Source organism: Salmo salar, chromosome 26, assembly GCF_965601325.2.
Source record: "Salmo salar chromosome 26, fSalSal1, whole genome shotgun sequence".
Taxonomy (NCBI): domain Eukaryota; kingdom Metazoa; phylum Chordata; class Actinopteri; order Salmoniformes; family Salmonidae; genus Salmo; species Salmo salar.
Genome location: NC_138316.1, coordinates 15,909,847 through 15,933,631, shown reverse-complemented (window position 1 = coordinate 15,933,631; position 23,785 = coordinate 15,909,847). Strand labels below are relative to the sequence as shown.

General features: G+C 41.3%; 1 protein-coding gene across 1 annotated transcript; it reads left to right on the top strand.

Annotated features, from left to right (window-relative positions):
• The first annotated feature begins 13,108 nt into the window (after positions 1-13,108).
• On the top strand, positions 13,109-22,709 carry LOC106587250 (dihydroorotate dehydrogenase). The gene is made up of 9 exons (XM_014175482.3): positions 13,109-13,185; positions 13,654-13,863; positions 14,223-14,422; positions 16,754-16,836; positions 18,477-18,664; positions 19,156-19,269; positions 20,300-20,453; positions 20,596-20,755; positions 20,872-22,709. The coding sequence occupies exons 1-9, from the start codon at positions 13,168-13,170 to the stop codon at positions 20,963-20,965; spliced, it is 1,221 nt and encodes a 406-aa protein (XP_014030957.1). The 5' UTR covers positions 13,109-13,167; the 3' UTR covers positions 20,966-22,709.
• The last annotated feature ends 1,076 nt before the right edge of the window (positions 22,710-23,785 follow it).

Genomic DNA, 23,785 nt, shown 5'->3' with positions numbered 1-23,785 from the left:
GAGGCCACCAGGTCATTTCACTGCAGGAAAGGGCTACCATGTAAAAACAAAATAAATAAAAAAATTTAAAAAAATACTGTAGGTGTCAAAATTATTGGTAACTGTAAAGATTCTTATCAATAAAATCAATTTGCATTAACATTCTACTTAAATTTTTTTAAATCTCAGTTTAAAGAACTGTATGTTCCATGGCTTCCTGTTTCACTGGGGTATGAAAAGAGGTAACACACATGTAAAATCCCTTTGTCATCCATCATCGTGGGGAAAGGCAAAGCGCTCACAAATGAAAAGAAACAAATGGCGGTTGACTTTCATAAATCAGGCAATGGGTACAAAAAAAACACATACAAAAACGAATATACCACTAGCCACTATTAGGGCAACAATTAAGAAGTTTAAAACCACTGGAGCAGTGGTGAATGTGCCTGGTAAAGGACCCAAGTGTATCTTGTCCCTACTTACAGTGATGAAGATGGTTTGTGATGAAAAGAAAAGTCCAAGGGTCACGGTTGCCATAAAAAAAAGCCTTTTTGAGAGAAACATCGCCTGGAGTTTGCTAAACGTCAATGGCACATGGATTGGAACCAGGTGCTATGGTCAGATGAGACGAAAATAGAGGTCTTTGGCCACACACACCAGTGGTGGGTTGGGCTTTGAAAATATTTTTTTATTTAACCTGGCAAGTCAGTTAAGAACAAATTCTTATTTACAATGACGGTCTACATCGGCCAAACCCGGACGACGCTGGGCCAATTGTGCACCGCCCTATGGGACTCCTAATCACAACCGGTTGTGATACAGCCTGGATTCAAACCAGGGTGTCTGTAGTGACACCTCAAGCACTGAGATTCAGTGCCTTAGACCGCTGCGCCACTCACGAGCCAAGACCATCTGCATCTTTCTTTTGTAAGAGAGATGCATACGCAGAAAGAACCCCATGCCTACTGTAAAATATGGTGGTGGATCTTTGATTTTATGAGGCGGTTTTGCTTCCTGGTGATAGGGACATAGTTAAGGTCAACGAACGGTATCATGAACTGTACCAAGTACCAGGACATTTTAGCCAAAAACCTGGTTGCCTCTACCAAGAGGCTGAAACTTGGCTACAAGTGGATCTTCCAGCTAGACAATGACCCCAAGCACACATAAAATACACAAAGAAATTATTAATTGACCAAAAAAAAATCTACATTTTGCAATGGCCATCTCAGTCTCTGGACTTGAACCCCATTGGAAACCTGTAGTTTGAATTGAAGAGGGCAGTCCATAAGCTCAGACCGAAGGATATCAAGGATCTGAAAATATTATGTATGGAGGAGTGGTCTAAGATCCATCCCAATGTGTTATTTAATCTCAGAAAACATTCAATATAGCTCTGGTTTTCTATTATTTATTTTATACAGTCTTTTTTGCTCAAGGGTGACAATGATTTTGGAGGTGACTGTATGTTACTTAAAAGTAAATATAAATGTACAGTGTAAAATAATATATCAGCAGTTTGTGATAAAAATAAATAGAACAGAGTAATTCCATACATTGAGTAACTTCATACAATCCACAAGAATAAAAGTTTCTAACTATCAGCTTATTACTAAATATTACAATTTCAATGATACAGTAGTTTTCAGTACATTCATACATATTATGCCTTATACCTTTCTTATAAAATAAGAGTAACAAGTATTCAATAAAAACATAACAACTATATTTTCAAATAACTTATATTCTCAATTTGCCACGTTGATAGTCAGTGCAGCAGAGAGGATGTCTGTTGTAGGGCATCAGGCATTCCGACCCCATCGATCCTCTGGAGACAGCATGTAGAGCTAAATTGTGTTTCTTCAGTGTATCTCCCTACCAGAGTACAACTTACACATCTCCTGTTGTTCTGTAAAACAGATAAGACAGGCCTCTTTGTGAGGACTTTTCTTTTCAACATCTCAGAAGGGAAACTCAACAGAATCCCTGTGAGCCTGACATGGTGTGGCAAACTAACACAGGTTTTTAATTATTGTACCTTTATTTTACCAGGTTAGTCTCATTGATATTAAACATGTATTTTACAATAGAGGCCTGGCCAAAATGGCAGCAAAATACTAGCATAATACTATGCCTTTCCTACTATCTGAGGGTAAAACAGACTTACAGCTCTATTCCAGTCTAAAATGCATATACCATTAATTATGCAGAATAGATAGGTTTCAATAGTTTGACAGAAGCCATTTATATTCAAGGATTTGTTGTACATCTGTGAGAGAGTAGGCGTGGACAATTTATTTTGTTCTCTCTATGACAGTCCCTTTAGATACTGACTGTAATCCTTCTCTCTCTGTAAAACCCTTCATCGATACTGAGAGTTGGGTTGATGTAATTGCCTTTTCAGAGTACTAGTACTGAGAAACCCAGATCAATTATGCCTGTAAAACTGACACTAAGGTAAAGCATAATGGTTATGTGAGAGCCCTGTACAGTAGGTCTTCTGTGCTAGAGGATCTTACCTTTCAGGAGTAGTCCAACCTCCTCACTGTCTTCTACTGCCACTGGTTTGAGGAGGAGGGCAAAGAAGATTGCCATACCAATCACCTGAGAATAAACACAAGCATCAAATTAAATTATTGTTTTTACATCTGCTGATGATTGACTGATTGATTGAACAGAACTATGTTCTTCATGTAAGCTTTAGAGCCCTGGTCGTACCTTAAGAGGCTGGAGGATGAAGATGCTCTGGAAGAGGGACATGGCCAGAGAGATAACCCACTGGATGGACTTCTCCCTCCCATAGGCAAAGCCGTACATCAGGGTAAAGTACGTGGACACAACACTGATGGAGACGAGCAAGAACCAGCCCACAAACACAAACCACCAGGGCAGCCAGCAGCTTGAGCTTTTCTTTTTCTCCCTAGCAACACAGGGAGGACTGGGAGAGGAGGCACAGAGGAAACAGGTCTGTTTAGGTACTTGGTCAGAGTAATGTAGGACAATGATATTCACATAAATACAGAGCAATTCAACTTGATTGGAAACTGAGAGGAAGGGAATGACGTGTAAAGTTTTTTTTTGAAAAGCTTAACTTTTAATTCTGTTATTTATATTCCCTTCTCTGCACAAGTATATTGTCCAACCTATAAGCCATGTGGCTGGTGAAAACCATCTCGGACGTCTTCTGCAGCAGGTGGACGGTGTTCAGGATGTGTTGACGGGCCTCTGTGGTGGGGAAGGCACTCTCATCCAGCCGCTCCAGGCACATGGACAGGTGGTGGAGGAAGTACAGGACAAACTTGCTGCAGTAGACCCAGTGTGGGTCACTCTCACTCAACCCTAGTGATACGTAGGCAGACGCATCACATTTTAGGACATCTCCAACAATTACAATGATGTCAAAACCTGTGTGACTTGTAAGGTTGCTCTTGCAGTGTCAGTGAAGCACCTTGCATAAGCTGAATGACCCCTTGCACTCTGCCCAAGGCTGAGCAAAGGTCATCGCATGACTCCAGCTTCTTCTCTAGCTCAGGCACTTTGTTCCTCTGGCTCTTACAGAGCAGAGTCACCATCTCCTCTGTGTCCTAGATAGGGACGTAGTACACAGGAATACAGTACTTAAGGACAGAACATACATAAACACAGTTGCCAGTATCAATGTTGATGGTTGTATAACCAATAAGATATTGTATGGCCTTAGAGGTAAGAAAAAAGGCAGGCACAGCTGAAAGGAATAAACGATGGGAGTGTTTGAAGGTTATAGACAAAGTATGGAGCAGAACTATAACATAGCAGCAACACTTTATTTTGAAAATGTAAAGAGAGGACCTTAAGAATGGTTGGCATGGTAACAGCAAGGGGTTTCAGGCCCTGCATATCGTGGTTTTTCTCCTTTGGTTGGACGAATCGTGGCTTGATACTGCGGAATATGGTGATGATGAGGATGTTGATGGGGAACATGAGCAAACCGCTTTCCACCCCCACCATGATCTCCTCCCAAGTGACCTCCAGCGAACCTGGGACATGAAAGCACACCATTATGGAGTCAAGGCACAATAACAGAAACTATATCACTCAATATATCATTCAATGTCTGAACACTTGTTGTGTTGCTCTGGGTCAAGTATTTCTTAGCCGTATGAAAGGTTTATCAAGGGCTTGGGGTCATTGAATAACCACTTTGTGCTGTGTAGGGCTGGATAGTGGAAAGAATGTGGCTGAAAGGTTGTCTATTGAAGGGTTATGAAGAGCCATCCACTGCCTACAACTACTAGTCCTTGTACCCCTGTGGACACCAAGGAGAAAAGAGCCTTGAGTTGGATCTAACATTTATAATTGAGACAAGTCCTTGTCTTTGATACTTAACGCAGCTGCATCTAAAACGTCTGATATGTTATTATCCATATTGCAGGCTAATCATAATTCACATGTACTGCACTATCTTTTTACTGTCGAAAATCTTTTTCCGGTAGCCCAAATTTCCAATTTCTATGTGAGTGGAGAATAAAATTGCCCATCCGTATCAGAGGCAGCTCATTATTGCCCATCCTTATCAGAGGCAGCTCATTAGATGTGGGCTCAGATATGAACGGCACAGTCACAAAAGAGGACTGATTGACTCACCCACAAGGACTTATCCAGTACCCAATATAATGTTGTATCTCTATGGACATACCAATGGTGAAGATAACAGGAGACTGCTGGTTTTTGGGGATCTTCCAGAAGGCGATGTTGATGGCCATGGTGCAGAGCAGGAGGCTCATGCAGCAGGACACCCTCTGTGCTCGGGTGAACGGGCTACGCCAGGGAGGGTCTACGATGGACACCCAGATGTGCTGATCTCTAAAGCCTGTCGAAGTCCTGGTCTGGAAAATATTTCTAGGACATAGAAAGTGTGGGACATTAGGGGATGACCAGGGTGGAAGTCAGAGGAATTACATTGAAAAAGTAGTCTAGTATACAAGGGTTCAGAATTAAAACTCCATGGCACATTGCAAGATATTTGACCTTGCCTAGAAATCCTCTACATACATGTTGTAACATTGTACTCTACTGGTGGTCATTCACCTAAAGCTTCTGATCTCGTTCTTCTTGGCAGCGTTGAGGGTCTTCTTGGTCAGCCCGTCCCCCCTGTCGGAGCTCAGCCATGATGAGGACAGGAAGTGCCAAACCTTCTTTCTCTGCAGGTCTTGGATCGTCACCTTGTTGAGATACCTGGTGGGAGGAAACGTGACCTCACACTCAGGAAACAACTTATTATTCCCTGTGTAGAGATAGAGATTCCTAGACTGTAGAGATAAAAACAAAAACAAGTCCCTGCCAGCATAGCAGTGGTTGCAATATTTTTGTTGTGGTATTCAAAGACCCAGTGCAGTCAAAAACATGATTTTCCAGTGTTTTATATTTCCACATTATGAGGTTGGAATAATACTATGAAATTGATGAAAATGCATTTTTAGTGTAAGAACTGTTTAAAAAGATACCCTGAAATTTCAGCCTGTTTTGGTGGGATGGAGTTTTGGCCTGCCTGGTGACATCAGACCAATAAGAAATAGAGTTCTAAACCCCTCTGTCAATAACAGCTAGTTTCCCCTTCCCACTCCCAGATAGTCCTAGCAAAATCCTTTGCTAAGAAGCTATTTTGTTTGTTTTTGACAATTTTAATTGAAAACAATCACAGTAAGGTAATTAATTGTTACCCAGAAATGATTTGATATTGTGATAAATACGTCAACATTGGACCTTTAAGACAGGTATTAAACATTGTGATGAAACTCTACCAGGTCTCCAAAGGTGAGGGGAGCAAAGCTTGATAATGTCACACCTCAACTACTTTAACAGCCCTGTATTCATAGGTCCTAGTTGTCCCTGCAGATTCTTAACCCGAACCTAAGAGTTTAGTGTGCCACAAATCATTTTTAAACATGCCAATGGAAAGTATGGAGTGATTACAAAAAGACCTTGACTTTTAAACAAGTCACAATAATTACAGGGATGATGTGTCATCTGTCCTGGTGCTTACCAGGAGGGGTGCCCCCCAGAGTTGTCATGGCACAGCTGGATGCCCGTCAGCTCCCCCAGGGGAAAGGGTGTGGTCACCAGGAACAAGTCCACACCCCTTCTCTCAAATACTGGTTTATCAGGGTCACTTAGGTGGTGGGGCTCACTCTCCCCCTGTGTACCCAACAACTTGACTGTAACCTACATAAAAAAAAATACTCTAATTAGCATGGATACTGGTATTGATATTCCTATTCTAATTAAACTGACCACAGAAATGAATGAAGGGTCTATTCAGTTACCACCCAATCTTACATTGGCAGAGGTACCCGCCCCTCTCCGACTGCCAGTCTGGACATTCAGTAGGTAGTTATAACTGGCACATGGGTGGTTATCCTTCAGGAGTGTCATCTTCCTCTGTGGACAAAACAAGTGTTTCAGTGTACGTGTGTATGTATGTGTGTGTGAGCATGAGTTTGTGTGTGTTTGTGTTTGTACACACCCTGGTGAGGGCCCTCCTGTCTGCATAGCAGGCCCAGAGCAGAGTGACCAGGTACAGGCCAAAGAAGGCAGAGAGCAACGTCACCACCACATAGTTCTCATTCACTGTGGCAAAGTACTGAGCTGTGAGCGACACGTCCACGTAGTTGGGCATCACAAAGAAAGAGCTCCCAAACGATGTCAGGTGGTTACACAGACAATGTGTCATCCTGGGAGTTGACTGTATACCCACCTAGAACAAGACAACACAGACAAACGCTTTCGCAATGTCACAAACACATACCGACACATACCGACGCTTACCAATTAGGTTTGTTCATACTCTGATGGAGACAAAAGAGGGATAGGGCTCATTAATAGCAGCCTCACCCAGCAGCCAGCTATGCTCCATGTCAGCTGTTTAGTGTTCCAGTACATGCACTTAGTAGTGAAGATGGTGATCTGTAGTGTCAGGCCCTTGCTCCAGGTTGAGTTAAACAGACTGGCATTCACATACCAGGTGCCTGTTCCCTTTTCCATCATCTCAGGGGTGACCAGCCAGCGATAACCCTCTGAAAGACCACAATAGGCTATGAACATGGATTAATCTGCGCCACCCAGGCTAAGAAAGCAAACCAACAACACGTTTGAGACCCCTGACCTCCAATTACAATGTGAAATGCCAGACAGACATGTCTTAAAGCTTGTGAATCACTATGAATATCAAAAGTAGTATGTGAATCTATGTACATACCAGACAGATAGATTGACTGAAAGCAGTAGCACAGTGGATGTAATGTTATGCCTAGCAGTAACTATGGTGGTGGAATCCTCCTCTACCTGTGTGTCTCAGGACAGTGCGGTGTTTATAGTGGGTGTCATTGGGTGGGGAGCCCAGGCCCAGCAGCAGTTTTAGGGACACATTGACACTGGGCTCTATGGTGAATATGACTGTGATGTTGGGGTCCGTAGTGTTGAAAGAGGTCACAACGCGAGCCCCTTCCTCCAAGGATAAAGTCGTGCCAGACAGCACAGGAGCATCTGGGCGTGGCAGAAAGATCTATAGAGAAGGGAGAGAAACAACCAAATCTATTTGCATTTATGGTTCCCTCATCGCTGTTAGGGAAATGAGGATGGAATGACAGTAGACTAAAGTTAAAGTAGTTGGCCTGTTCTATCCTGTAGCCTACCCCAATTGGTTCTGTCAAGTTTTCAACACTGATTTCCGTCAATCCATCCCTTAGTACAAGGGTACACACCGTTCCTGTGATGTTTTCAGTCGACGGATATGGGTTGCCTATAAAAGTGGTCACCTGAGAGGAAGAAAACAAATATAAAGATAAAATACTATTTGCACAACAAAACAGCATCATCAATGTTGTTTATTGTACAGACCTGTACATTAACAAGTGAGTGGTTTTCCAGCGAGGAATGCAATGCAGAGAAAGATGGAAGCTTGATGTATGCATCGTCCTCTGACCCTAGAACATTGTTATCCATTTGTGATGGGGTGAGGCTGAGGGAGACGAGACAAGAGTCAGATGGCTCGCATTCAAGCAGAGGACAGCAAGAAGCATAGTTTTACAGGTGCTAAGTAGAACCATACAGGGTTCTTTGGTTTGTTCCCATAGGGGAACCCTTTTTGGTGCTAGGTAGAACCCTCTATGAAGGGTTCTGCCTAGAACCCTCTGAAGGGTTCTACCAAGAACCCTTTTATCCTCTAAATGATTTATCTAGAACCTTCTATGAAGGGTTATATCTTTGAAGAGTTCTTCCTAGAACCCTCAATTAACCAATTAACCATTTCCACCAGTCTTATAATCCTTTAAAATTAAACTCTTTATGAGAAAACATTAAGTGTATCACAAGGCCTTTCTTTGAGGGCTTAATTATCCCCTAACACAGTGGTGTTTAGAACCTCCTGGTTTACAGGACACATTATGCTGACTTGTAAAGTGATGTGCAGTTCTTATTTTTTATATATTTTTTACTGTTATTTTACCAGGTAAGTTGACTGAGAACACATTCTCATTTACAGCAACGACCTGGGGAATAGTTACAGGGGAGAGGAGAGGGATGAAAGAGCCAATTGTAAGCTGGGGATGATTAGGTGACCGTGATGGTATGAGGGACAGCTTGGGAATTTAGCCAGGAATCCAGCCAGAGTGAGGATATCCAACGGTTGGCACTTTTAGTCACCCACGATTTTCACCCACAATGTGTTTAGGAAAATGTATGTTATTTAACTCTGGTTATTAACACCAACTCTGGGGATATTTTACACAAATTAATTTAACTCCTGAATCAACACTAGAAATGTTACACTGAAAAATGTACACTAGGAAAAACGGTCAAATTTGCTGTGAACCATACAATACACCGCTGGTTCACTCAGACTCCCTTCTATTCTCCTACTCTCTGCTAAATAACACCACAGTAAATACTAATTTGAAAGAGAAATCATGGCAAAGATATCAATTATGTCAGTACTGTCTATGTAAAATGATTAACGGAATACCAGATAAATACACAAATATGTCCATATAGGTACAGTTTAAAACTTATTGGATTACTTAAACTCTGGATGTTAACATTTTTTTAAGAAAAACTATTACAATAATAAAGCTTATTGCCTTCCAAACAATTATCAAATAATCCTTTCTTCCAAAAACAGATATGAGTATGAAAAAGGTTCTAGGTAGAACTATTTGCATTACAAAAAACCCTTGTCTTTCAAAAAGGTTTCTTCAGACAAAAACAGTTCTTGGTAGAACTCTATCCCTCCGCAAAGAACCCTTTTAGAACCCTTTTTTCTAAGAGTGTAGAATTGGAGGCTATACCAATGAGATGGAGGAGCCCCGGGTTGTAAACACTAACCTGATCTGGTAGATGCTGCCTGTTGGGTGCTTCACGAAGAAGGGCTCATTAGATTCTGTGGTCACCACTAAGCTTACTGCCTTATAAATCTCAAAGGCCAAATCAAACATTTCATTGTCCTGTTTGAAGATAGCAGAACATCAGCGAAATGCACTCTCAATGAACTCCACTTTTGTCATATGTCACAACACTAAAAACAGATGTATAGGTTTACAGTAGTATGTAGGCCTACATTTTAACGTTATAATAATGAAAGTTATCATTGCTTGACCCACCACATTAGTGTCACTGTCCACCCCACATCTTTTCATTTTGAGGAGTATGACTCCCCCAGCGCAGCTGATGATAATGCTAGCAGTCGTGTTGTCTAATTTCAAATTACTTGGAAACAGCATCTGGGCTCCCTGTAGTAGAAGCTCAAGGTACTTTTTCTGTTGGGGAAGGGTTCAGGTTAGGCTCAAATTGACCAGATACAGCAGTATCACTTATTTAATTACATTCACTGTTTGCTGATTTGATAATAATTTATCTCTGTGGTGAGAGAGAGCACTATGACTGAAAGTTCCAGTGGACCTAAACTCTGTCATCTACTCCACTGACCACACCCACCTTACTACATGTCCATCGTCATTGTGATACTTTACCCCATTGGTGTCTGTAGGCTCTCCTATAGCCGTTTCCATTCTATCCAGTTCCAGTTGAGCCTCCTGAAACAAAACACAGGATATGACCGCAAACTCCCAACCACTGAAAACTATAATTGTGTTTATGCTTTAATAACAAAAAGAGTTTGAAATATGTGCCACAGTGCACTTTTAACACAGCAGCATTTCTGACCTTGAGGAGCATGTCCATGTTGGTCACCTGATTCTCCATGCTTGACAGACTCCGTGACATACCTGTAGGATAAGAGAGAGAGGGAGAGAGAGAGAGACGTTTAGATCATGGAAGTACATGAATGGTTGAAACTGTGAAACAAACTTGCCACCATACTTCCCACCAACTCACGGTTGACTTTAATCTGATGGCTTCTCCAGTATCTTGATTTGCCACTTGCTCCCTGTTTGTCCTACGAAAGTCAACAAGAACCATTCATATTGATAATAACTTTACTGACACTACACCATAGAATTACAACAACGGATAAAGGCCATTAATAAAAGCCACTTACCACACTATTTGATGGATTTGCAGATAAATTCAAATCTGTAGAACAAGAATTATACAGCACAGATGTCATGCAGGATATCATTCAGGCCTCTACACTAAATAATGAAGGAAAACGTTGCAGAATATCTGCTTACAATAAGGATCAGGACACACAGTCTCTTTTTTTTAACATGTTAAAATGGGGTTAGCGAAGGTGCTGTACCCAGGGTGCAGAGGTAGCCACGCCAGGCACTGCAGTTGGTTGAGGTCACCAGCTGAAAGGGATCCATCATCACATAGGTGCAGATGAGTGGGGTACTCCCATTCCCCTTAGAAGTACCATCCTCTCCAGTAGCATTATACACTACAGACACATGAAACAAGTATTGAAGCTATGAAATGTACTATTTTCCATACAATACTGTTATTTTAATATTCTGTTTTCCAACAACAATGTATCATTTAAAATGTCCTTATATCAGAGCTGATGGATCAAGTGTGAAAGCTTGGTTCTAAGCTTTCCCTATGGCTATGATGTTCCAAGACTGGTGGAAATATGTTAAATGAGCTTATGAAAATAATGGATTTTGCTGACATCATTTGACCCAGATAAGCGATCAATAGTGAAGATGTCCTTCGTACATGGTAGCTGTCATTTACAAATTGCCTATGTATAGCTCAGGAATTTCATCGAGACCACAAGCAGTGGCTTAATTAAGATTACTCAACTTTATCATTTAATTAGAAAATCAATTTAATGTTCATGGTTCACAGAGAGCTTAAAGAGGCAATCAGCCATTGAAAGAATAACAAAGCATACTCCCCGCTATTGTTTCACTAAAAAGCTGAGGGATGGGGCTGGAGAAATGTACCCACTGGGCAAAAACTGGTTGAATCAATGTTGTTCCCACATCATTAAAACATTTTTGGGGAATGTGACGAAGTTGAATCAATGCGGAAAACTGATTGGATTTTTTTTTAAAGTAATTAATATAAGGAAATGTTCTTCTTTTTTTCACCCAACTTTTAACATTGGGGTGGCAGGTAGCCTAGTGGTTAGAGTGTTGGACTAGTAACCGAAAGATTGCAAGATCGACTCCCCAAGCTGCAAGGTACAAATCTGTTGTTCTGCCCCTGAACAAAGCAGTTAACCCACTAGGCCATCATTGAAAATAAGAATTTGTTCTTAGCTTACTTGCCTAGTTAAATAAAGGTATAAAAATGAACTCAATGACATGGTGAATTTTTGTTGCTGAATTCATGTTAGTTGACAACTCAACCAAATGTAAATCAAAACTTGATGTTGAACTGATATCTGTGCCCAGTTCATAGACGGGGCTATGAATGCAAGGACTGACCGTCCATGATACCAACATTATAGTTTAAACATGTTTTGAGGCTATTCAGTGTTTGTTTACATTTAGTTTGTTTAAAAACATTGGAGTAAAACAAGCTTATATTTTGGGTTCTGATGGGGTACGACACTTGAACTGAGCTCATGAGGCTCATAAGTTATATTCTTCAGGAATCAATGAGAACATATTCTGAATTTATAAGTCCAAAAATGGATGTAGTTACAGCAGATTGACCAATAATTTTTCAATTACAGCTATAGAGAAATCAGTGTCTAACAAAACCTATTCAAAAGACACAGAGCAGCCCTGGAACCATAGTATGGAGTGGTTTACTAGTATTTTCGAGTGGTTTACCAGTATTTTTACTCACCGATAACCGGCCCCTGGTACTGCCCTAACACCCCCGTAGCCACCCACCAAGTGAGGTTTTTTGTGTGTCTCTCTTTTGAGAAGTCCTGAAGGAAGCTCTTAGTCTTGCAATTCAGGGCCCTCAGAAGTTTCCCTCCTCGCTCCTTGCAGGACTCCTGGGCTTGAGACCAGCTCTTTGGCTTTTGAGAAAACTCATAGGCCATATTCCCGAACACATGTTTGAATTCTATTGAAGTGGCATTATCTGCATCCTCTTCACTGCATGCTGTACTGGCCGTAGATAAAATCCCCACAGGAATCCACAAAAACAAAGAGACTCGTATGAACAAATCCATTATAGATGGTAGAGCTATGGTAGCCTACAAACTGCAACAAGTACTGCTCTTGGAAGAAAGGCACACTGCCCATCTTATGGAAATTAGAAAGCTTTCTTTCCAAAAACTGTGAATACACTCTTACTACATTAGGAAAATCACTACAGACACTCAAACAACATGCAAAGTGAAAAAGTGCCTTTACGTCACTCAAGGGTAGAAATTTTGAAGAAAAACCTTTCCCAATCTACTCAACTTTACAAGTCAATTTGATGTAGCCAAGGCCTAATATTGACATTGAGCAGGGTTGTAACAATACATCTTTGGTTTTCAATTGGCTTATGAAATTAATTTAGGCTCATACACTATCCCATCATCTTTAACATCTGCCATTTTATTTGATCTTATTTGTGCTAATTTACTCAGTGAATTACTAGAGTTACTAATGAGTCCTTTGTCTTACTCATATTAATTTATTATATTAATCATAACAAATTGTAATGTTTATCTTGCAGAATCATCATTGAACTCTGACTTGACATGTTCATAGCGGCCTTTGAAGTATCGTGAGATTTCATTCAGGAAGTGGTTCTCGGCAATGTGAGAGAAATGCTTCCAGACATTTGCAAAGTGATGTAACATCCATGGCGGGACAACTGAAGGTAACATCATTGATGAAACTGTGATGTTTTAATAGTTTGTATTTGTCATGAACAATGTTTTTACTATTTGGTAAGCGAAACTGGACAGTAGACATTTCACGTTAGCTTCTACAATCACAGTGTTGTTGATTGAAGTGAACTAGCTAACTTAGCTTGCTACCCTGTGGCTAGCTAGCTAACGTTAGCTTGTTCATGTAACCAGCCTCTGTGAAGTGGTAAGCTAGTTAACGGTTTGCTGAATCCTGAATGATTAGACAGACTCAGGCATGCTGAATTATACCCACTGGGTTGTACACATGGGTTGTTCAAAGCTGGTAACGTTAGTCTCTCTGGGTATTCTGGATCACTCTCTGTCATCTAGTAACAAAAAATAATTGCAACTCCCCTCAGTTCACCTGATGTGCTTCAACATCAGTATGCATCATATTTCAGTTTATTCCCATCACATTGTTTTATTTTTCTTTGCAGCGTCTAAAGGACGCAGTGAAGATCATAGGGTCTGGCAGCGTTCTGTTTGTCTCCTACCTCACTGCTGTGGGAGATGAGCGCTTCTACACCAACCAGCTCATGCCCTTGCTGCAGAGGATTGTGGGAGCAGAGACAGCCCATGTCATGGCTGTGAGGTTAATCGGCCTGGGTCTGGTGCCTCTGAACCGCTACCAGGACCCAGCATCACTGGTCAGTGTGGCAGGAGGTGCCCTCTAGCCTGGCATGCAAACAGATTTTGCTATGTTAAGTCAGGTTTAACCAGGATAGGTTCATTCCTGTTGGGTGTTTTCACTCTCCTTGCTTCCACTGTTTTCACTCTCCTTGCTTCCACTGTTTTCACTCTCCTTGCTTCCACTGAATTTCCTTTGTGCTGGTGTAAGATTATGCTTTGTTTGAGAACCTTCACTCCCACTGTCTCAACTCACCCTAGCTAGTCAAATCTCATTTTAAACATTTTTAATCAAAGTTGTAACTGTTCTTTTGGTCACTGTGTACTTCTATGGAATTTAGGGAAAGTTTTGACCTGGTGTTGTTACTTCTTATTCCAGGAAGTAAACGTCATGGGCCGTAAGTTCAAGAACCCCATAGGGATAGCAGCAGGATTTGACAAGCATGGGGAGGCTGTTGACGGGCTGTATAGACTAGGCTTTGGCTTCGTGGAGGTGGGGACCATCACCCCCAAACCCCAGGAGGGGAACCCCAAACCACGTGTGTTCAGACTGACCACTGACCAGGCGGTCATCAACCGGTACGGTTTTGAATGAATAATACATGGCTACTGAACCATGGCTGACTGTCATTCATTATAGATGAATGTTTTTAGCTTGTGAATTCTGTGTCAAACGGCAGCAAACAGAGACATCACAGGTAGTTCATTTTGTCAGTCTCCACTCTGTTCAAAGGGAATAAGCCTGCCACCAACATATCAATTTTTTTTACATTGAGGCTAGTGACAGACTACAATATGAATTCCCTTTTATCTTTGTTGTAGCACAGCTTCTTCACACTGAAATGAAGGAGCCAAATGAATGTTATAAGGGTGTTACACTGCTACCTTGTTGCGCTCGCTTTCATTCTCTGAAAAGTGCTGTGAAATGAGATGCCAAGGCACAAACATACATATTCATGAGTTGTTAGAACACAGTGCTTTGTGTATATGAAGGGACATATTGGTTGTCAGAGAAGTTAATCCTCAGTTCAGGAAAAGGCATCCCAGATCCAAGTGTAAGTCCATATATTCAAGTATTTGTAAATAATTGCTACACAATAAAGAAGTGTGCATTTTGTCATGTCTGTCTATGCTTGCTTGACATTGTTCTAAACATTTAAGAGCAAACCACTGAAAAAATATCCAGAGCCATCCCATTTCTTCAGGGATGAGGGTGATACGTTTCTGTGATTTTCTTAAGTGTTTTGAATAGCAAATTCTACCGACTGACTGATGTTAACACTGCCCTTGAACAACGACAGTAGGGCTAATACAGTGAGCTCAAAGTATTGGGACAGCGCCATTTAAAAAAAATGTTTTGGCTCTGTACTCCAGTACTTTGGAATGATACAATGTCAGCTTTAATTTGAGTGAAATTTTATCCATATCGGGTGAACCGTTTAGTAATTAGAGCACTTTTTGCTCATAGTCTCCCCATTTTAGGGAACCAAACATTTTAGGAAAAATTCACTTGTGTATTAAAGTAGTAAAAAGTTAAGCATTTAGTTCCATATTCACTCACTGTATATAGACTTTTTGTTTTCTTTTGTTCTACTGTATGTTTTGTTTATTCCATGTGTAACTGTTGTTGAATTGCTATGCTTTATCTTGGCCAGGTCGCAGTTGCAAATGAGAACTTGTTCTCAACTAGCCTACCTAATTAAATAAAACTATACAAAATAATGTGTGAAACACAACCGAAACAAACAGCAAATTTGTAGTCACAAGCTTGATGCTGTCATTGCATATATATATATATATACGCAATGACAGCATCAAGCTTGTGACTACAAATTTGCTGTTTGTTTCGGTTGTGTTTCACACATTATTTTGTGCCCAACAGAAATTTTGGTAAATTGTGTATTTTGTCACTTTGGCGTCTACATTAATTTAGAAGTGTTTACAATAACAGTGACTCAAAAATGACACAATACATTTATTTTACATGCATTTTTGTATTTACGTTTTATCTTCTCTTAAAAAATGAATAATCCCAAACCAGTTACAAACTAGCAACAATTTTATAGATGCACACAAACAATTTACCATTCAATTCTATTGGGCACAAAATAATCTGAAAACAAAACCTGAACAAACACCAATTGCATCCCAAAAATGTGTAGAGTAACAAGCTTGATGTAGTATTTGCGTGCTATGAATCTGGGACCAAATACTTACATGTGTATTAAAGTAATAAAAAGTTAAGTGAATTTGTCCCACTACTTTTGGTTCCCTAAAATGGGGGGACTATATACAAAAAGTGTTGTCATTTTTATATAATTTCAAATCCAAAGCGCTGGAGTACAGAGCCAAAACAACAAAAAATGTATCATTGTCCCAATACTTTTGGAGCTCACTGTGGATGTATCCAAGTTGTTTGTCTTGTATTTAATGTAGTTAGTAAATGACAAGTCTTTGTATATTAGGCTAGAATCAATATGATTAATTCAATTTAGCATGGCCGATATGCAGGGATGTGAGATGCTCAGACTAACAAGCCCCTCATATAATAATATGCCGGAGTGCTTCTTTCACTCCTCAGTGTACAACAACACAGCTTCCCAGAAGTTAAAAGTCAAGATGAGTGCATTAGATGATTAAAGGCCTCGTTTCCTTATGGTGGTGTTTATTACAGCTTTACTCAACTGACTGCAATTATTTTGCCAAAAAACACATCAGGATTTCGTGTATCATGGATTTTAGTAGTCAAATGAATTGAATGTGCACTGTAGAAAATCAGGGATTAACATGTATCATAATGGCATGATAAAGGAATGGATCCTGAATTGCTTATAGTTGCTTTTTTTGGCAAATGTATGGATTTTTGTGTGTTACCTGAAGTTAACCTCTTGTGTTGTGGGTATGTTTCAGATATGGGTTCAACAGCTGTGGTCTTGCAGCAGCACATGAGAGACTAAAGGCAAGAGAAGGCACCCAGGTAGAGCTGACTAAAGGTACTAGAGACACAACTCATGTTTCTGTGCTGTCTGTCAGACTGATAGATGGGTTTCACACTGAGCTGATAGTGTCTCAGGCACACAGCCAACTACACTACACTATAATCCTCTGCCCCTATTTTTATATGGAGATTCCCTTTCCCCTGGCTCAGAAAGGCATTCCTAATACCAATCACACTGGCAGATCAGTTAGTAAACGCTTACAAATGAGTCTGTCCTGCCTATACTGTCTTGTATTGACAGACAAAAAGCAAACAACTGAAATGTTTTTGTCAAGTGTTTTTGTTGACAAAACATTTTGTATTTTTAAAATATTGCTGTATATATCGTTGATGAAGAGCATTTGCTTCAAGTTTGACTGAATTCAGTTTGCCATATTTCACTAGTTTTCAGTAAAATATAGCATTCGTAACAAAATGTTCCCCACTGATTTCGATTGGGACATTAAGCCGAAATCACAAGGGGGAAGTCTGTCAACGGCGTGAATTTGCTTGTGCGAGAGTGGCAAGCATTAATTCACATAGACAACGTAACGTAAGCCAGTTATTAAGCCGTAATTGTCATGGAAAGTGGTTTATAAACAGTTGTGTAGTCTCTTGAAATCTGATTACCTCATTCCAGGTTTTCCAGCCATAGTAGCCTAGAGACTATATGGTAGGCCACTCTATTGCTTTCAAATAGGTTGTCTATTTGTCAGATAAACCATAGCCTACAACCCAATTTACCTTTTTAACCATACAACTTTACTTAGCGAAGTAGGGAAGAGCGTAACAATTCCTCAAATTCCCTTTGTACCAACAACCCACTCAATCTCTGTAACAGATTAGATTCATTTAAACCAAGGCACTCGCTGGCCATGCACATTGTTTCAACTGTATTTCAATCCAATCGGCTGTAAGCAACAACGGTGATACTGTTGTCCACGTGATATATCATTCCCGAAACCAAATCCAGTTTCTAAATGTAGAATGTCGTTGCGTTCATGCATCGCTACACCGTTTTTCATAAGCACCAGACCAGCCTATAGGCCTACATAATGTTGATGCGCAGTTAAACTTATGAACACTAAATAGACACTTTTTAATTATACATTTCACAATTCCAGAGGTAACAATGCACCAACAGTCAATCATTATTTTTTTTTTTTTTACAATTTATTAGCTAATTTCACCAGCATTGCTCCACGTCGACATGAAAAAAATGTACTTGCTTCCTAATGCCTCAATCACACCGACAGTGGTATTTCCCAAAATGGTACGCAGCATCATCTGGATATGTGTGCAACATTCACCTTCTTCTACCATTTCTGTCACGCCGTCTACACATACAGTTTGATGCATACGTTCGATATATCCAACTTATGCGCCACACAGAGCGCACTGCCTCTGCAACTCAATGCCGCAAGGCGAACACAGCGTTCCATTGGAAATGCAGGTCCTTCTGGTGTACCAAAATGCAATGACGCTGTTGGTGTTATCGAGGCGTAATTTGATGCGCTATACGCTCGTGACGCAGTTGACGCTTGCGGACAATGTATTCTCATTAATTCAGTCGCTGGCATTCTATTTATGTTCTGACCTTAACCTCTCCCAGGGACTCATAACTGGAATATATCCTGTTGTCTTTGTGTTTTTTAGCTGGCCTGCCCCTGGGCATCAACCTGGGAAAGAACAAGCTGTCGCAGGATGCAGTGGCAGACTACCTGGAGGGGGTGCGGACGCTGGGCCCTCTGGCTGATTACCTGGTGGTGAATGTGAGCAGCCCCAACACCCCAGGTCTCAGGGACCTGCAGGGGAAAGGGGAACTGCGACAACTGCTGTACAAGGTCAGTGGCTGGCAATTTTTGACTGACCTAGATGTGATTTATTTATCCTTTATTTAACCAGGATTTCACACTCAGATGTGATATCATACATGTTATTTATTTTATGTTTACAGTATCGTTGGCTTTCCGGAGAGCATGTTGTTGCAACTTTTCCTTTATTGAAGTCTGGTGTTTCTGTTCAGTTCTGTTCAACTTTTATTGATATAGCCGGTGGTCTTTCATATAGATTTCTATGTCAAAAGATAATTGACTTCCCATTAGACAACATACACATCACACAAGCAAGCACAGCACAGCACTGTTTGGATTGAACACGATTAACCTGAGGAACAACTGCTCAGCTGTATTGCTCTTGTTTGGACTCCATGTTGTGCTGTACATTGTGAAATCTCATTGACCTGTGTGGATGTGATGGATCTCATTTATTGTGTGTCTGTGGTGGCTCGTGTATATATCCTTGTACCCTCCTGTCTCCCCCCTCTCACATCCAGGTGCTGAAGGAGCGTGATGCCCTACAGGGGGGGAGCAGGCCACCTGTACTGGTGAAGATTGCCCCTGACCTCACCGCCCAGGATAAGCAGGACATTGCTGATGTGGTCACAGAGGTCAGTCAGAGGCCTAGCCACACAGGGGTCAGTCAGGGGCCTAGCCACACAGGGGTCAGTCAGGGGCCTAGCCACACAGGGGTCAGTCAGGGGCCTAGCCACACAGGGGTCAGTCAGGGGCCTAGCCACACAGGGGTCAGTCAGGGGCCTAGCCACACAGGGGTCAGTCAGGGGCCTAGCCACACAGGGGTCAGTCAGGGGCCTAGCCACACAGGGGTCAGTGTGGTCCTGTGGGCTTCTCTATGTAGCCTACTCACCAAGCCTTAACCTACAGTATATAGCCCCCAATGACTTGGGGCTGGTTACTTTGGTCATCTGTGTTTTTCCTGTTTGCTCATCTTCCTGAGCACACTTCTCACCCCACTCACGTAGTCGGCTTGTGTTCTGTAGCCGTCATCAGAGCAGTCCTGCTGCCGTGGGTCTTAGCCAGCAGAGGACTTATATCACCAAATTGATTTGGATGCGTTAGTGTTGCCTCCTATCCACTCTCTATGTTAAGGGGACTGGAGGAGGGTTTCTGTTTTTCTGTGTTCATGTAAGGGGACAGACTCCAAGTGGAAAAAGACCGATAGAAAGCACAGCAAATATTTGAAGAGTATTGGATACGTTTCAGTAAATTTGTGTCAGACAGTCCAATCATTGAGAATTAAGATGAACAAATGGTAACTTATTTTTCATGATCCTTCTGTTTAAAAGTGAGTTCTGTATTCCGTTGGAGTTAGTGTAGCATCCTAATTGTTCCAGGCACACTTGAACGAATACACTCAGGCTGCGTTTAGACAGGCAGCCCAATTCTGATCTTTTTCCCACGAATTGGTCTTTTGACCAATCACATCACATCTTTTCACATGACATCTTTTTCAGAGTTAATCTGATTGTTCAAAAGACCAATTAGTGAAAAAAAAGATCAGAGTTGGGCTGCCTGTCTAAAGTTTGGTTGGGCTGCGTGTATTCGTTCAAGTGTGCCTGGAACAATTAGGTTTGGTATCATGGGGTAAGGTCAAAGGGGTAATCATGGTTTGTGTTTTAGCTTGGTGTGGATGGGCTGTTGGTCTCCAACACCACAGTATCCAGACCTGAGACCCTACAGGACCCCCAGAGTAAAGAGGTGGGAGGGTTGAGCGGCCAGCCCATCAAGGAGCTCTCTACACGCACTGTGAGAGAGATGTACAGCTTGACAAAAGGTAGGTAGGATAAATGAAGGATCATCATAACACTGCTAATGGCTGCAGCTGATACTGGCCTGATTGATTGATTGATTGATTGTGAGTGGTGGTGTATAGAATGTTCTCTTTATTCCCCCAATATTGCTCTTTCTCATTGAAGGTAAGGTGCCAATCATTGGAGTTGGGGGTGTAGCCAGTGGACAAGATGCCCTGGACAAGATCTGTGCTGGAGCCTCATTGGTCCAGTTGTACACCTCTTTAACCTATCAGGGTCCACCAGTTGTCACCAAAATCAAAAGGGAACTAGAACAGCTTTTAAAGTAAGTGTGAACTTGCATGTGTTTCTTTGTTTTTTTTACTGAGTGACTTAATGAGGTTTCATCTAGTCAGATTGCTTGTATTTGTAGTATTCTGACCTTATCCTATGTTTTTACAGAGAACAAGGATTTACAAGCATATCGGATGCTGTTGGAGCTGACCATAGAGGAGCTGAGGGGAGATTTCAACAACAGTCTAGAGAGGGACAATGATCAAGGCTCTGAGTGTCAGTATCAGTCAGTTCTACAGGTTAGACTGACTACAATACAGACTGATGCCTTTGTCAGTTTCCTGCCTTTACTTGAAGTCTATAGTACATGAAGTGGTTTGCCTGGTCAATTCATGTAACGCCTGGCTAGAATGATATCTGTGCACACAAATATTACAGCAGTGACAGCAGTATTGGGAACCTGCCCCATTTCACGGTTCTGACTGGATCTGTTGGTTATTAGGCGACGTAACCGTAAGAATGGTTAAGTGCTAATTGACACCAAAGTGCTAACAGTATTTTGACACTAGCAGTCACATTGTAAAAAGAAAATCTCTGTTTTTTGAAATTATGTAAATATAATGTGTGCTCTATTCAGAAATACTGTGTGCTGCTATTTATAGAACTATGTGACTAGAAATTGAACATTTGTTCACAAATAACTTCCATTCAAAGTGCTTAACTACACGTCCCTTGTAAATCGCTGAGCCGCTACCCACATAATGGAGACCTCGTCTGAAAATAGAGCTGATCACCTAGCAATGAGCGGAATGACAATTACCTGACAATTACCATTTAGCCTTGCAGCAGTAGTCAGTTAAACACTGAGTAAATATAACAGCTTTGACATTTAAAGAAAGGGCAATGGCACAATTACTTGCCAAATGTCAGCAGGCTTTAAATACACATGATCCCACTGCAAGATGGTAAAAACTGCCTTAAGTCTCAGCAGTATAACGGATGAGAAGTGTACCAGAATAAGAGGTCAGTGACAGAGAGCCAAGTCCAAAGAGGATGCACTGATGGTTCTGTCCTATTTCTGACCTGTTATATAGATTGAATTGAATTGTAATGCCTACTGTTACGAGTGTAATGTCAAGGGGTTACTTAATGTATGTTAAGTCGTGTACATTAAACTGTATAGTTTGAGCAATTTGAGAAACATGAACCTTCGAGCACACGCCTCAGGCAAGAATAATTGTCAATATTTTAAATTCTTATGTCTGGACTGTCCATATCTTATTTTGGTATTCCATGCTCAATGTGCATGTTTTTGGGTGGCACGGGAAATGCTGTCGTTGGTCATCAAAGTCCCGGTGGATCTTATTGAGGCTCTACCGGAACCTGTTGGTACTCCCCTCTTATTCTCAGAGCCTGGCTGGTACTTCTCCCCCCCCAGTTCACTTCTTTAGAGATTGTCCACTTCATGGCCCTTAGGGCCTTGTATAAGCCCTGTACGGCATTATAGCTCTCTTTCAGTAGAGGTCACTCACTCACCATCCCCTGAGCAAATTTTTCTGCCAGAGTTTGTCCATTGTTCATATATTTTTCTGTGTCAGAATAACCTCTCAGCACTACTCTCATGAGTGGATTTGATACATTCCTAGGGTAAAGAATGTACTGCTCTTAACGTTGAGTCCTTCCTAAGTGGTCATGAGAATTCGAGCAGGCACAAAAGCAATCTTACTTCCTCTGATATCCATGTTGACTGAATGTCCGGTCTGACTGCTGGGTTTTGATTAGAGATTATTGATATAGGGGAGATTTAATGCTTATAAAAATGGAATTGTCTTCCCCTTAACTGAACTGCATCTCTGCAGTATATAGGCTGTGGGCATGGGCAACAACAACAGTGCTCGTGATTAGATATCAGCCTGGCTTAACTCAGAGGCACTGTACTGTAGCATTGTGGCTAAATAAATGTTATTCTTAGTGTGCTCACACACTAACACATTTCCTGGAGGGTCTCCCTGGCTCCTGATTCACTGACTCCGGGGGTCCTGCTGCCGATCTATTGGCCACTGCCTCTGATCTCAGAATACATGTAGGTCAGAATGGACCCGCTTTGGAGGGATCCTTCTCTTCCTCCTGAGGGTCTAGTCCAGACAGACAGAAAGACTACCTCCCCAAAAGCTGGATTTGTCAGAAAAGGAGTGTGTTGACAGAGAAGACGGGCATCTAAACACAACAGACCCATCTGACAATCTGAGGAGAGACCACTTGTCAGAGAGTTCATAGATGATTCTCTAAACACCATTCCTATTTGGATCCAGTGCACATCATCTTAGGGTTATACAGATCTGGTCAAATACACACAAAACATGGCATAGACTGAGGTGAAAGCTACGATCCCTTATTGATGTCACTTGTTAAATTCACTTTAATCTGTGTAGATGAAGGGGAGGAGACAGGTTAAAGAAGGATTTTTAAGCCTTAAGACAATGTTGCTGGGTTTTTCACACTCAGCAGTTTCCCGTGTGTATCAAGAATGGTCCACCACCCAAGTGAATTTCTACCCTTTATGCACCTGCAAATTACCACAGGTGAGATAAATTACACAGTAAACAAGAACTTGCCTCCAAACAAATTCATTTTAAAAAATGTATAATTTTGTCCAGGCAATTTTTTGACTTCGAAATGAGAAATCTCCATTTCAGTTAGGATTTTTCAGTTCGTTTTTTCAATTTAACTTATTTTTTTTTTAAATTGTGAAGCGTTTAAGGGTGTCATTACATATGACCACATCTGCACACCTCCACAGTCATCATGTGTGCTGTCAGCAGTGCTTCATAGTCATTCCTGCTCCCGGATAGTGTGATTCAGCGCCTTCTGAGCAGTAGCAGCTGTGTGGAGACATGTCTTGACAGCTGCCCTCAGGTCCCAGGAATAGCACTGAATGCCTCTAAGTACTTACCTTCTCTGATTTAGGCATCCTCCTTCGTTCAGAGAACACGGACCACAGCGAGTCAGTCCAACAACACGTGGATGCCAATACACATAGACTCTTGCCCAGAATCTGCATGCAAAGCTTGTAAACAAAACA

What these genes read in the sequence shown, in the direction of transcription:
- LOC106587250 (XM_014175482.3), top strand. An exon ending in TGCGACAACTGCTGTACAAG is followed by an intron (nt 18,665 to 19,155) that starts GTCAGTGGCTGG and finishes TCTCACATCCAG; the next exon opens with GTGCTGAAGGAGCGTGATGC. An exon ending in GAACTAGAACAGCTTTTAAA is followed by an intron (nt 20,756 to 20,871) that starts GTAAGTGTGAAC and finishes ATGTTTTTACAG; the next exon opens with AGAACAAGGATTTACAAGCA.